The sequence below is a fragment of the Brassica napus genome, chromosome C3, assembly GCF_020379485.1.
Source record: "Brassica napus cultivar Da-Ae chromosome C3, Da-Ae, whole genome shotgun sequence".
NCBI lineage: Eukaryota > Viridiplantae > Streptophyta > Magnoliopsida > Brassicales > Brassicaceae > Brassica > Brassica napus.
This window is the reverse complement of record NC_063446.1, coordinates 21,760,374-21,774,521: the sequence shown is the minus strand read 5'-3', so window position 1 is coordinate 21,774,521 and position 14,148 is coordinate 21,760,374. Positions and strand designations below refer to the sequence as shown.

The 14,148-nt window shown below is 36.8% G+C and overlaps 1 protein-coding gene and 2 pseudogenes across 2 annotated transcripts; 1 reads left to right on the top strand and 2 right to left on the bottom strand.

The window, feature by feature from the left end:
- Nucleotides 1–2,115: 2,115 nt before the first annotated feature.
- LOC106397358 lies at nucleotides 2,116–5,329 on the bottom strand (annotated as a pseudogene).
- A 2,506-nt stretch (nucleotides 5,330–7,835) lies between these two features.
- On the top strand, nucleotides 7,836–10,318 carry LOC106442021 (annotated as a pseudogene).
- Nucleotides 10,319–11,124: 806 nt separating this feature from the next.
- Nucleotides 11,125–13,245, bottom strand: LOC106438678 (co-chaperone protein p23-1-like). 2 transcript variants are annotated; one of them, XM_048751077.1, is made up of 7 exons: nucleotides 13,090–13,245; nucleotides 12,323–12,509; nucleotides 12,093–12,249; nucleotides 11,937–11,992; nucleotides 11,751–11,841; nucleotides 11,673–11,705; nucleotides 11,125–11,488 (listed from the first exon to the last, which is right to left on the bottom strand). In XM_048751077.1, the coding sequence occupies exons 1-7, from the start codon at nucleotides 13,092–13,094 to the stop codon at nucleotides 11,394–11,396; spliced, it is 624 nt and encodes a 207-aa protein (XP_048607034.1). In that variant the 5' UTR covers nucleotides 13,095–13,245; the 3' UTR covers nucleotides 11,125–11,393. The 2 variants fall into 2 exon arrangements, with proteins under 2 accessions (XP_048607034.1, XP_048607033.1); XM_048751076.1 differs by having other exon boundaries at nucleotides 11,673–11,841.
- Between the last annotated feature and the right edge of the window lie 903 nt (nucleotides 13,246–14,148).

The following is a 14,148-nucleotide window of genomic DNA, read 5'->3' as shown; positions in this document are numbered from 1 at the left end:
AAAAGAAGAGTGGTTTACAAAGCAGCGACTGCAGATGGGTAGTAGGGTAGTAGCACTGTGTGCATCATGGGTATTCTGAAAAAGTGTGGAAATGTTCGCTCGGAGAAACCAATAGAAGTTAGAGATGAAGAAGTTATCATCATGGCAATTGGCAAATAAGCAGGTTGTGTGGAAGGAGACTAGCTCTCTCCAGCTTGTCTTAAATGGGTTACCTGATGGGCTTTAAGGGACCAGACTGGTGTGTCAAAAGTATTGGAACTCTGCTAAACTTGGTGACAGTTTAAAGAGTGAAGGAATATCAAGGCAGCGGAAATGCCAACTTCTCTATTATTTGGTCGGATGCAGATAGCTTTACCTCTGTTACGATAATCTTAAGACTTTGCAAAAGAAAAAGAAGTTACAATACGAAAACAGACACTTTTGATCCTCCAACGGATATGCTTAAAACGGATAATTGATCATTACAATGTTGAAAGGAGTCTAGGATTAAAGTTCAGAACATATATGTAGAATCGGATTTCTAGTTAATGATGGTGTATGTGGATATGTTTAAAAGAATTCATTTGATTATCTATATTATCACACTTGTTTAGAGAGAAATACAGTGTTAAGTAAGTATGTGTTGAGTTAGAATAATTTAAGAATGTGTCTTATCCTTTTTATACTAAAACGCAAGTCGCATGACGAATTAAAATTTGACACATGGACTAAAAAATAAAAATAGTTTAAAATAAAAAAATGAAAAACGAAAACTCAAAAGGCTAAATGTTTATTTGACAAAATAAAATATTCTCTTTGGCCACTTCGTTGGCCGTTCTTCTTTCCCACCATGATCACCAAATAACTACCTATATTATTTATATTTGTACGAGGTTATATATAACTGCATCTTGCTACAAAAACTGCATCTTGCTACAAAAACAGATTCTCTCTCATTCTCTAATCCACAAACCCGATGTAGACATGCAAGCTTCGCGTAGACAGATTATTCTTCATATCCTATTTTTTTTATTTTGTTTCTGATTAATATCTTTGGATCCCACTCTTTCTCTATTTCTACCATGGCCTTTATTTATCAAACCTACGTACAAGATATAGCAAAGCTTTTCTCTGTCTCACATGTTACTCTTCGAAAATTTTTATCTTACTTTTGAAAGAAACTAACATATAATGATTGACTGATATGCAAATTTCAAAGATGTGAAAAGAGCAGATATCTAACACTACCCAAGAAGACTATCAACAAAAGTGGAATAACAGGTATAAATATCGTATTTTACTAACTTTTTATAATAAAAAAGTATCGTATGTTGTATTGTTCTCTTGGATTGATATTTGTGTTTTCTTCATGTTCTTGCAAAGATAAAATAAAAATCATAATGATAGCATCTATAATATTATTCCGTTGCAATTTTCTGTTGAAATGCTACCTGAAGAACAAGTATACTTTTCTTGGTTTATTTAAAATCATAATTATGTATAATAAGCAGAGAAATTAGAATCAGATGTTCTTTTAAATAAAAATATAATATCTTAAAAATAAGATTCATAATTGATATTTTACATACAGTGTGAAACTGAAATTTTGCAAAAAATTTGCATTCCAAACTAAAGAAATTTTCAGAGTAAAAATATTTACATTCAGTTTATGTATATTTAAGCATAATGATCAGAGGAACCAAAACTCTAAATGTTGTAGGAGAAACATAACAAAAGATAACACAAACCTTGCAACCAAGTAAAGTGAATTGAAAATTAAACTGAAATTTAGAAGATGACTATTAATCACTTTGTTCGTCTAAAAAAGAGCATGTTATTATTATTCTAATAGAACTTTAGTATTATATGTGTTGTCTACAAATATAAATACATTGAGTATTAGCATGAATTCGGTAAATACATTTTGTTAAAAAACACATTGTTGTAACATAATAAATTATTCCTTTTTTCCCGTACGAAGTACGGGTAGAATACTAGTGGAGAACTAATTTCCAATATCGTGTGAATAAGGTTAAAACACACAAAAAATATATAGTGATTGAAAGTTACTAAAATTAACTAGGATGGGAACATGTGTCGAAAGAGGGGGGTGTAGGACGACAGTGGCGGTCGGGATATTACAATAGTAATGTAGCATTAATCAGAAGGGAAAATCTGTCGCAAAATGGACATACAAATTATGTATAATTATTCATTTCAACCGTTCAACATACAACATTAATCATAAGATTATATTTATGATTAATTATTTCTTACATCTGAAGTGAAATTGTGCAAAACACAGATATTCACAACTCACCTCCCAACAGACAGTAGAGAGTTAGTAACCGAAGATCCACCGGTAGACAAGCTTGATTCACTAAATCCTACTTCGGGAATTCCCAACAATCTTTCACTTCCACGCAAATCCGACGGTGACAGATTTGGTAACAATACATCTCCCCTTAGATAATGTAGCACCTGTCTCATAGTTGGTCTATTCTCTGGATCAGACTGTGAGCACAACAAACCTAGCTTCAATACCATTTCGATCTCTCCTACTTCATAATCATGCCATAGATTCGGATCTTTGGCATCCAAGATGTTTCCGTCTTCCCAAAAATGAAAAACCCAATCGACAAGAAATACCCTCTCACCGCTCTCTCGGTTCTGAAACTCGATAGGTCGTCTACCGCACACCACTTCTAGTAAGAGCACCCCAAATGCAAAAACATCGGTAGCGGTTGTGGCCCGTCCAGTCCTGAGGTGATCGGGGGCTAGATAGCCCCATGTACCTGCGACGTTGGTGGTTTCAGGTTCCGTACCGTGACCACACAACCGAGCTAAACCGAAATCTCCAAGTCTCCCATTGTGCTCCGCGTCTAGCAAGACGTTGCTGGATTTTACATCACGGTGAATCACCACTTGTTCCCCCTGTTATAAAAATCGGCCGCCTAGGCGCTACGCGTCACTTTTCCGCCCGATTTATGCCAAATCGGTTTAAAAAATCGGATATCCGATTTTTTTCCGCCTATACCGCCTAAATGACCGCCTAGCCGCCTAAATGACCGCCTAGCCGCCTAGGCGGCCGCCTAATTTATTTTTTATTTTTTTATATTTTTTTTTATATTTTTTTATATTTTTTTTATTTTTTTTTTAGTTTTAATAATATTTTTATTTGTTTATTTGATCTAAAATTTTATAAATATCATTTATATTCATTATTTTGATGAAAATTGCACTATATTAAGTTTATATATTCTATTTGTGTGTTTTATACAATCTTAAACATGAAAATGTATTAATGTTATACACATTTAAAGATTAACATGTTTTATAACATAGTAAACCATCTAAAAATTCCGCCCCGCATAATTTCCGATTAATCCCCGATTTTCTCTTTAGGCGCTAGGCCCAACCCGACCGCCCGACTAGCGCCTACCGCGTTCCGGAACAGGGCTTGTTCCCAATCCTAGTGAAGAAAGAATAAGGCAGAGGCCACACCTTTAATGATTTTAATCCTCTGGTTCCAGTCGAGAGCTACCTCCGGACTATTGTGCAAATACTTGTCTAAACTTCCATTAGGCATGTAATCGTACACTAGAAGAAGCTCATCCTTCCGGCGGCAATAACCCAAGAGAGGGACTAAGTTTCGATGACTCATTCGACCAATACTCGCGATCTCAGCGACAAACTCTTTCAAACCTTGCTGGGATTTGTTCGAGACTCTTTTCACGGCGATCTCCTTCTTCGTCTTCGGCATAACACCTTTGTAAACGCTCCCAAAGCCCCCTCTTCCAAGAAGGCCATTATCTTTGAACCCTTTGGTGGCATAGTACAAGTCCTTGAACTTCATTCGGTTCTTAGCGAATTCTGTTTCCCAATCTTCAATCTCCTCCGCAAACTTTCTCCTCCTCCTCAAGATGCAGCGCACGAGGCATATGGGGGAGCAAATAACCAAGCAGGGGATGATACAAAAGATGCATGGTAAATAAAAGGAGGAAGACAAACATGAGGGCAAACCATGTCATCCAGCTCCTTTGCTTCACCATTGGGAGTTCTGATAAGGTCAACAATGGAGCTTTGCCCTTCACTCGAAAACTCCACCCAAGAACAAAATGTTCCGACAAAATCGTACCGGTAGCAGACGAGAAACCTACGAACATATCTTGCAAAAGAACCGAGGATAGATCGCGGACAATAGATACAAGCGCTTTTTTAGGTTTTTCCTTTCTAAATGGAGCCATCGTTACGTTGATCCAATGGGTACGACCATCTTAATCGACCCAAACCTGCATTGGCTTACCACTCACCAAAGTTAGCTTCTTAAACTGATCATTATCGTACCAGTACCCAGCCGGTGAAGTTTTCACTGACTTCAAGCTATTGATATCGATTCCGACATGGTTGTTGTCGGGATCGTCTAAGGGATCTTGGACCGTGTCAAATTCAACAGCGAATACATGATGTAAATCATTACCGTTGTTTATGATGTTAAAGAGACCTAGGTCTTCGCTGGGAGCTGCAGTTGGGAGGCTAAAGTTAGGAGCAATGACGAAGGCCATGCCCTCAGCGCCAATGCCCGGGACTACAGGGCGGATAACGAAGACAAAGGTTGTAGAAAAGGACGAAACGGTGTCGTTTGGTGAATCTCTGAACCGGATTTGTTTACTATAGAAGGCGTGACCGCTGCCCGTGGTAGTAAAGTTGGTTAGCTTCAGGACACCTTTGGGTGTGACGCTGGAAATTCCTTGGACGGATATGTCACTCAACGGAGGATAGAAGCCATTGAAGGTGAACTCGAGGTTTTGGGATGAAGGTTGTAGGGATTGCGAGAGTATGCTGAAGAAGAAGAAGAAGACGATGGTGAGTAGTTTGAGGAACATGGCTCTCTATGTTTATTTTTGTTTTTGCTTTGGTTTAGATAATTGAGCATCCTATATTTTATAAGGAGGAGATGCAACAACTTACGGTGCACAGAGAGTGTGAGAAAGTCTTCGTTGATGTTTTAGGAGTCAACGGTGGGGACTCTCCAAAAGACTTCGAGGTCGTTTGTAAAGAGACAAATGCTCTGTTATGTGAAACAGAGACTCTCAAGAGGGAGGAGAAGATAAGTAGGCCCAACGTAAGTCAAACTTCAGTCAAGCCCAACACAGGTCCAAGTGCTCAGACTCATCACAACGGTCACAAAAACAGTGAAGTGGAGCTGGCACAAAAGACAAAGTCGAGGCATTTTCCTCTCCTACTGAAGAACCGTTTTGACAGCTTGCTGACAGAAGAGAACGAGGATAAGATTGCCACGTGTAGGGTTTCATGTGTGTAGCTCCCTTGTATATAAAGTGATGTAATGTCTCTGAAAATGTTAGCCGAAATGAATCAATAAAAGTATTATTCAGAAAATCTCTCTTGTTCTTGAAATCTTTTTATGGTATCAGAGCCTTCAAACCTTAACAGGTGAAGATGGCTAATAATCCTGTGGAGTATCCGTTTCCAGCAAAAGTTCATGTTGCGAGTTGTGTCACGATCCGTCTTAACCACACAAACTACTTGTTATGGAAAACACAAGTGGAGTCACTTCTTAGCAGTCAGAAGCTTCTGGGGTTTGTAAATGGACGCTATCAGGAGCCTGCAACAACAGTCGAGCAACGAGTTGGTGAAGAGGTTCAACAAGTGCCGAATCCAGCTCATGAGTCGTGGTTTTGTACTGATCAGTTGGTGAAATCTTGGATTTTTGGAACGCTTTCAGACGAAGCGTTAGGAAGAGTGTGTGCCTTGACTACTGCTCATGAGGTCTGGTTGGCTCTAGCAAACACCTACAACAGAAGTTCCGTCAGTCGTGAGTTTGACTTAAAACGCAAGCTCCAGTTGCTCTCCAAACAAGGAAAATCTTTCTCAACTTATGCTCCTGAGTATGCATCTTTTTGCGACCAGTTGCGTTCAATAGGGAAACCTGTAGATGAATCTATGAAGATCTTATAATTAGTAACATTCAAATGTTTTATTTATTTTTCATATATTTAGTTGACTATAATATCTTTCAATTACAACAAAAATATCGATAAATTATATTTTACTTATATAATATTATTTTTAAATACAATCACAATTTTTATAATATTATTTTTAAATACTTTCTTTATATCTATATTTTCTTAGATAAAAATTATAAATTTTTATATAATGTGATTTCATTAAAAAAAATTTACACAGATAATCTTGATATTAGAAAAATAAATAGTATTTATTTTAAAACATAATTTTAAACAATACAAAAAAAATTCAAAGTAATAAAAATATTTTTACATATCTATATATTTTCTTAGATGATTACATAAAATAATTAAGTAACAGAAACTGATATATGTTTAATTGTCTAAAAACAGTTTATAATTAGTAATATTCAAATGTTTTATTTATTTTTCATATATTTAGTTGACTATAATATCTTTCAATTACAGCAAAAAAATATCGATGAATTATATTTTACTTATATAATATTTTTTTAAATACAATCACATTTTTTTAATTTTTATTTTTAAGAGATATTAAAAAAACTAAAAAAAAATTTCAAAATAAACATCGTTTGATCAAATATTTACAAAATAGTTTAATGAGTTAGATATATTATATTTTATCATTGTTAAAGTTATTTTTTTCTTAATATTAAATTTGCTTTTAAATTTTATGTTTTATTTTTGTAACTTAATAGAACCATAATCAAAATACCAAAGCAAATCTGAATTCTCATTTTTAAGATTATTTAAAATAAATTTTAGTCTCCGTCCAATAAATCAAAGGTATAAAGTTATTTAGAATTTATAAAATATTTTAATTATTGTAAATATTGATATGTGCTCACGAGCTTTCAAAAATTTATCAGCTACTTACGCATGTAACTTACTATTGATCATCGTTTTATTTTCTAATATATTCTTTTACAAACATCAACATATAATTTGATAAATGTTATGAAAATACATCCACATTTGACTTAATTATAATAAAAAAATAATTATACTTCATTTTGAATTTGAAAGAATATATGTAACTCAATATACTCACAACATGAGTGATTCGACTAATCCAACTTATATCTAAAATCATAGATTTAAATATGATAAGAATATATAATTTTATAAGAATAGTAATTTATTTTATAAATATAAATCATAGGACAACTCAAAACATATTAAAAATGAAAATAGAATATTAACCAACTGTTACAATTTAGTTCTTTTGTAAAATTTATATATATGCATGAGACTTCAGAATATTATCGTCGTTATATTAATTTATGTAATTTGGAATAAGACACTTTAGTTTACTTTTTTTTTATTTTATTCTAAGCACAATATATCTTAAGTTATACATAATCTTCATAAAATATATTCACATATCTAAGACAACAACCACCTAAATGCAAATAAGAAATTAACCAAAATGTTAATATATGGAATAAAAATATTACAGTTGAATTCATAGATGCAATCAAATTTACCCAAATGATAACTAAATCGACTGAAAAACAACAAAATCGATTAGATATATCATATATAAAATCATATGTATAATTAAAGTAACGTAATATTATTAATATAAATGATACATATAAATTATAAATTAATTTAAAATTAAAAATAATTAACAATCATTAATTATAATATATTTATTTTTAAAATATTTATATCCGTGCTCAATCACTTAGTATGACTGTAAACATGAATATTATGGAATCCACTTCAAAAGCAATACGCAGTAATGCAGTGTCTTGACTTTTGCAACACTCATGACTTTTTAAGCCATCCAATTCAGATAATATATGAATCTTAGCTACCAAAAAAAATCGACAGGCTGTTATGAAGAAGTCGTCGGGTCGTAGAGGCGTTAAAAAGGCGGTCCGGGTCCGGCGGTTAGAGCGTAGTGGCGTGGTGAAGCATAAAAATGCCGACGCAGCGTCTTTTTCTAGCTTATCTGAAGATATCTCAGCTTCGACTTCTTCTCGTTGGAGTGCTCTGATGACCCGCTCTCTAGAGTTCCCAGATCGAACCAGTTTCCGGAACTTTAGAGGTGAAGATGGGGACACGGATCCTGACGAGTTGGCTACTTCTTTTGACGCATGGGAAGCTTCCGAGAAGCGAGATAAGTTCAAGTGTTCCGACCACGAGTTTCACAAGTATCTGAATGAAGCAGGTCCTAGTGGTACTGCTGACTCTGAGTTGACGAGCGAGAGAGGGAGTTTTAGGAATTTGTTAGCTTCGAAAGGACCTCTTATTGATTACCGAGGATCATCTTGGGATTTCCTTACCCATTTTGCTCAAGAAGATGAAGTAGTTAGGCGTCCAAGTTCCTCTTCTTTTTCCGACAAGGTTGATCAGGAAGTAGGGGAAAGTAGGTTTCTCGAACCTGCTGATGAGGGTGGTGATGGTGACTCCTCCTCTAGCACAGTATCCGATACTTGTCCCATATATTCTTCCAGATCTATCATCATGTCTTGGCTTAACGGTCAACTTCTGGGACGAAGATCATTTGGCTCCGTCTATGACGGCAATTCAGGTGGTGGTGGTATCATCACGTCTTGGCTGAAGGGTGGTCTTCTGGGACGAGGATCATTTGGCTCCGTGTATGAAGGCATTTCAGGGTAAGTCGTACTGATTGAATTTGAATTCTTGGTTGGAAAGAATACAGAGCTTTCCTTTATGCATTTGGTTGATGAAGATACTTTTTTTTTGTATGGATAGTGATGGGAGCTTCTTTGCTGTCAAGGAAGTTTCACTACTTGAACAGGGAAGTCAGGCACAAGAATGTATTCAACAACTCGAAAGGGTTGAGATATATTGATTGATTATATTATCCTCCTTGATTTTGACTCATTTTTCATTTTTTTTTATATAGGAGATTGCACTACTTAGCCAGCTTCAGCATCAGAATATCGTGAGATACCGTGGTACAGACAAGGTTCTGACTTTCCTGTTCACACTTGCCTAAGCATTTTCTTTGCTCAATCACCCTTAAAGGAGGTTGGGTCGAATCTTATTTATCTTTACTAACGCCTTTTGCTGTGTGCAGGATGGGTCGAATATGTTTATCTTTCTTGACCTTGTAACCCAAGGTTCCATTCTAAGACTTTACCAAAGATACCAGATTCCGGACTCTGCAGTGTCCACGTACACAAGACAAATCCTTGATGCCTTGAATTATCTACACGGAGAAGGTTTTATCCACCTGTAAGATTAATAGAAACTTTTCTGTATTTACTAAGCATTTCCTGTTTCCCTTACTTTCGTCATTTGATGCGACAAAGGGACATTAAATGTGCAAATATATTGGTGGACGCCAGTGGAGCTGTTAAGCTTGCAGATTTTGGATGGGCAGAGGTTCTTTTCCATTTATAGATGTTATAGTTTTTTACTCTTACGATGGTTCCATTTGGTTCATCGCTCTTGCCCCTTTCTTGATTATTATTTAGGTGTCAAAATCGAACGATATTAAGTCCTGCAAGGGGACTCCATGCATTCTGGATGGCTCCAGAGGTATTGTTCTAAGAGATCATCACACTTTTCCTTTCTACTATTTTTATTATGTGATTACAATGATAGACAAAACATGTCGCACTTCAACATAATTTTTGGATCTTGAACTTTTGTTGTTAATGAGGCGTGAAGTTGGTTGCTCAGACTTATTATGCCCATATGTGAACTTTTACAGTGCATACTGCTATGGCGGTACTTGTATGGTTGATTCTAAATGGAGTGTAACAATTTTATTCAGGTTATTAACCCGAATCGTACTTACAAGTATGGAAGTTCAGCTGATATATGGAGCCTTGGGTGCACAGTGCTTGAAATGCTGACTCGGAAGGTCCCCTACTGCGATCTAAAAAACCCAGTAAGTCGTCAAGATCTATAAGTGTTGGTGTTTTATTAGATCTTTCATTTTTTTAATATTTTTATGGGTTTTTCCAAGTAAAAAATAAGAATTGATGTCAGATTTTGTGCAAACATGCAGAATCAAGCCCTGCTTAGGATCGGAAAGGGGGAGCTTCCGGATACATTATCACTAGAGGCTCGAGACTTCATTGTTCAATGTCTCAAAGTGAACCCGGAAGAGCGGCCAACTGCGGCTGAGCTGCTGAACCATCCATTTGTTACAAGGCACTTATCATTCTCAGGATCAGGCTCAGCTCAGGCTCGGGAATCATGATCTCCCGTTGTGACAGTGTGCACTCCTTTTTTTTTTTTGAATAAAATGTTAAGCTTGATTCAAAAGAAAATACACTTTGTTACACGTTACTTGTTTATGATTCCTTTTCAAACAAGAATAAAATTAAAGACTTCTTATATGTTCTCACAGGTTACAGCTTCAATCCGAACTTGGTATGCATTCACGAGCCTCTGATCTTGCATCATCAGCTATAGAATTCTATCGATAGTTTTGATCAAGGACCTCCTGAGTTTTCGGGTTCTCTCCGCGCTTTCGAGCATTACGGTCTCTCCATATTGTGTGTCTAGCAGCCAGAACACATATCGAGTAAGGAAGATACGGACATGAGATCCTTTCTTCTGCGAGATGAAGTTTATAATCCCATTCCACACATATTGATCAGTGGGTTACTTCTTCTCTTTGTCTTAAAACCGTATCATTCTTACCGATGCCCATATCAATTTCCCCGCGTGGGCCTGTCCCATCCATCAAACAACCCATCGAAGAATCCCAAAAGGAAGTTGATTCCCCATTCCTCACTTCGATTTTACAGAAGTGTATCATCTGGCCAGACCTCTTTAAAAATTTACGCCACATCCATGAGACTTTTGTGTCATCATCCTGTGTTGCGTCTCATGGGAACTTCATTCAATACAGTTAGGGTATTTTACACGTCGTACTAATTTGACGTATATATTTGGCCAAACATCTCTTATTTATTTCTTAAATATTGTCGGTCATATTTGAACTTCTCTTTTCAAATATTAGTTACCTTTCTTTAGTCAGCCTGAGGACCTTTATTGTCATTAAAATCTCGATGATATACACAAAGAGTTATATAGATGACTTCACATGGTAATCAAAAGATAAAATGATTTATAATTTGCATTATCACTTTTCTGTGTGTAAAGATCACATGAGTGAAGGAGGAGAAGTCTGTTCAAATGGAAATCTTTAGCTATGTTGTAAAAAAGATAGTCTTGGCAATAGACATAGAAAAGGTTTCCACAGAAACTTGTCACTGCCAAAAATTGCAAGTCTGAGATCATCTGGAACCAACCATATAACCAACCACACAACAATGCATACTTAAAAGTGAAAAACAAATCCGTAAAAGCAAAACAGAGTGACAACATTTTAACTAAAAAAGAGCTTCATAAACCCTGAAAGCTAACAGTACCAACCATATGGTTTCCTCTCTGAAACAGTGGTCTTCACTTGTCTTCCTTAGCAGATGTTGTGAGTTCTTCTGCCTTCGCTTCTTCCTTGGCAGCTTCATCTTTCTTGTCTCCAGAGTTTGCGGTTTCTTCTGCATTTAGAAAAGAAACCATTTCATTAGGTGCGCAACACAGAGAAACACAAAAGTGTACTTAACATCTCAAATGCAATACGAGATACTTGAATAACAAATGCATTCAACTAGGCAAAATGCTCTCAGTTCATCAAGAAGATGTGACCACACTTAAACCAAAACAATCTTTAGAAACCCTTACCTTCATCATCACTGTCTTCAAACTCTTCCATGCCACCCATTCCACCCATACCACCCATGCCTCCCATACCACCCATACCACCCATGCCTCCCATACCACCCATGCCGCCAAGTCCTTCAAGTCCACCCATGCCGCCAAGTCCTTCAAGTCCAGCCATTCCACCCAAGCTCTGCAAGAAGCAAGAAGCAAGAACCGACCATGGAGTCATTTCTCAAAGTTAGATATATATAGTAAGATAAACAACATCAGAAGCTAGAAACAAACCGAGAAATCCATTCCACCCATTCCACCCATTCCTCCCATATCCATATCTCCGGCACCTGAATCAAAAAAAAAAAAAGAACCAACACATTAACATCTCCAAAACGTTAGAGAGAGTACAAAAGAACAGTTATATAAGCTTATAAGATGAATGCTAACCAGCGTTGCCTTCATCGTCCTCATCTACCCACTTGTCCCAATCAACCTTAACATAGTGTGGCGCTTTCCCTCTACGGATTAGCTTGTCCCACCTTGCTGGCTCTGCTTTTTCTATTATGCAGAAGATGCTTCTTTCTCCAATGTTGATCTTACTTTCCTGAAAATGAATGAAAGGTTTTAGAAACCTAACAAATGAGACAATCAAGGCCAGGTTAGTCAATGAATCACACCTCAACGTTGACTTTATCGTGAAGCTCGAGTTTAAGTTCATAAACGTGATTTTCAGGACCAGCTTTTGCGGAGAAATCAAAGACTCCTTCTGGGAGAAGATTAACTTTAGTCTCCTTGGAATCCGCTAATACTACGGTGAGGAAAATCTTGTCAGTGGTCTCGGCCCACTTAACTTCAGGATGACGGCTGTAGAACACATGAAAACCAATCACTTTCAAGAATCAAATGCATAGCAAACATATCAAAAGAGAAAACACCAAACACAGAGACACATCTAAGACACCAAACACAGACACATCTAACACATTAACAATATGTCTGCAACTTCAGCAAAAGACCAAACGCATACATACACAACTAAGACACCAACACAGGCAAGTAACTGTCATCTGATTCAATACCGTAAACTGAAGCTTCATATATACAAATTTATAACACAAACTTAAACCTTAAACCCTGAACCCAACAGCTCTAAGATTCAGGCTTAAACAACAGTAAACGGATACGCAATATAGTAAACCCTAAGACCCAATTTAAAAACCTTAACTTTCTTCATTCCCCAGGAACCCATTAAAAGCGTAGCTTTGAATCTACCGCTACTATAAAGAAACTGAGTTTACAAAACAAACACATGAGGAAAAATGGAAACTTGGAAGTGAGCGGCGAAGCAACAAAAAAACAATAGCGCACACACGAATCTGAGAAGACGATTCGTCAAACGGAATAATAGTTAAGGAGAGATGCCATGAAAGGATTACTGTTATACCTCATGTTTAGCGGAAGCCTGTAGAAGAAGAAGAACCCTAGAGAGAAGAGAGACGAACTCAAACGGTGACGACGCAAAGATTAGATTTGTTTTAATTGACAGAGAACGACTTTCTCTTACCTAGATTGTGATTATCACGTGTGAGCTAGTGTACAAATATAAGGAGGGTCAGGTCGAATCGACGGTGATGGATTATAAGGTTGGGCCTTTTAACGATTTAACGGTTAAGATGAACGGTTTCAATTTAGGGTTTCAGTAGACTGCTTTTGAGATATTTTCTTTAGCCAACATTTTTTTTCTTTTTAGGTAAAAATGTAAAAATATTATAACCAAACTTTTTCGCTTTTCACAGAGTTACGGAAGAAGAAGAAGCTGATAAACAAAATTTTAAAAATCTTAATACATACTATTTAGCCTTATTAGGGGGGGGGCATACACTACAAATTAAAACTGCTGATCGGAGTCTCGACCAAGTCAGCACCAACCACTTGCCTTAAAGAAATGAGCCAAGTTTAACTGAGAGTCGGAATCTGGTAATTTTGACCTTCTATATGATCTGTTTTTAAAGATATTAGCCCATCTGAGAACATCTCGTTGAGAGCTTCATAGCACATGTCCACACGAACAGACATCAACAGTAGAGGCCAAGCACACCCGCATCAACCAAACCGAGCATTTATTAGGCACGGAGACGACCTGTACACAATGTCAGTTCGAGCAAACGTGCCGCAGCCTCCGTACTCCCTTACCTGAACCCAACATGCACACAATTGTCAAGCACACCACCACATGAGCTCAAGCAAACATAAGTGATGCTGGGGTGTGAGCGAAGACCAAGGGCTATAATAATGTTGCGGTCAAAGACACGAGAACCACCATAATACACGTAGTCACTAGTCACCAAGAACCGACCAACTGAAACTGGAGCTACTAGAGCCGTCATTTGCCTAGGAAATGACGGGAATAAGAACCATGGCACACTCCTTAACGACGATTGCCGCGTTCAGAGATAATCAAACCAGGAAACCGCAAAGAAAAAGACCGAGGTGAAGAGGTATT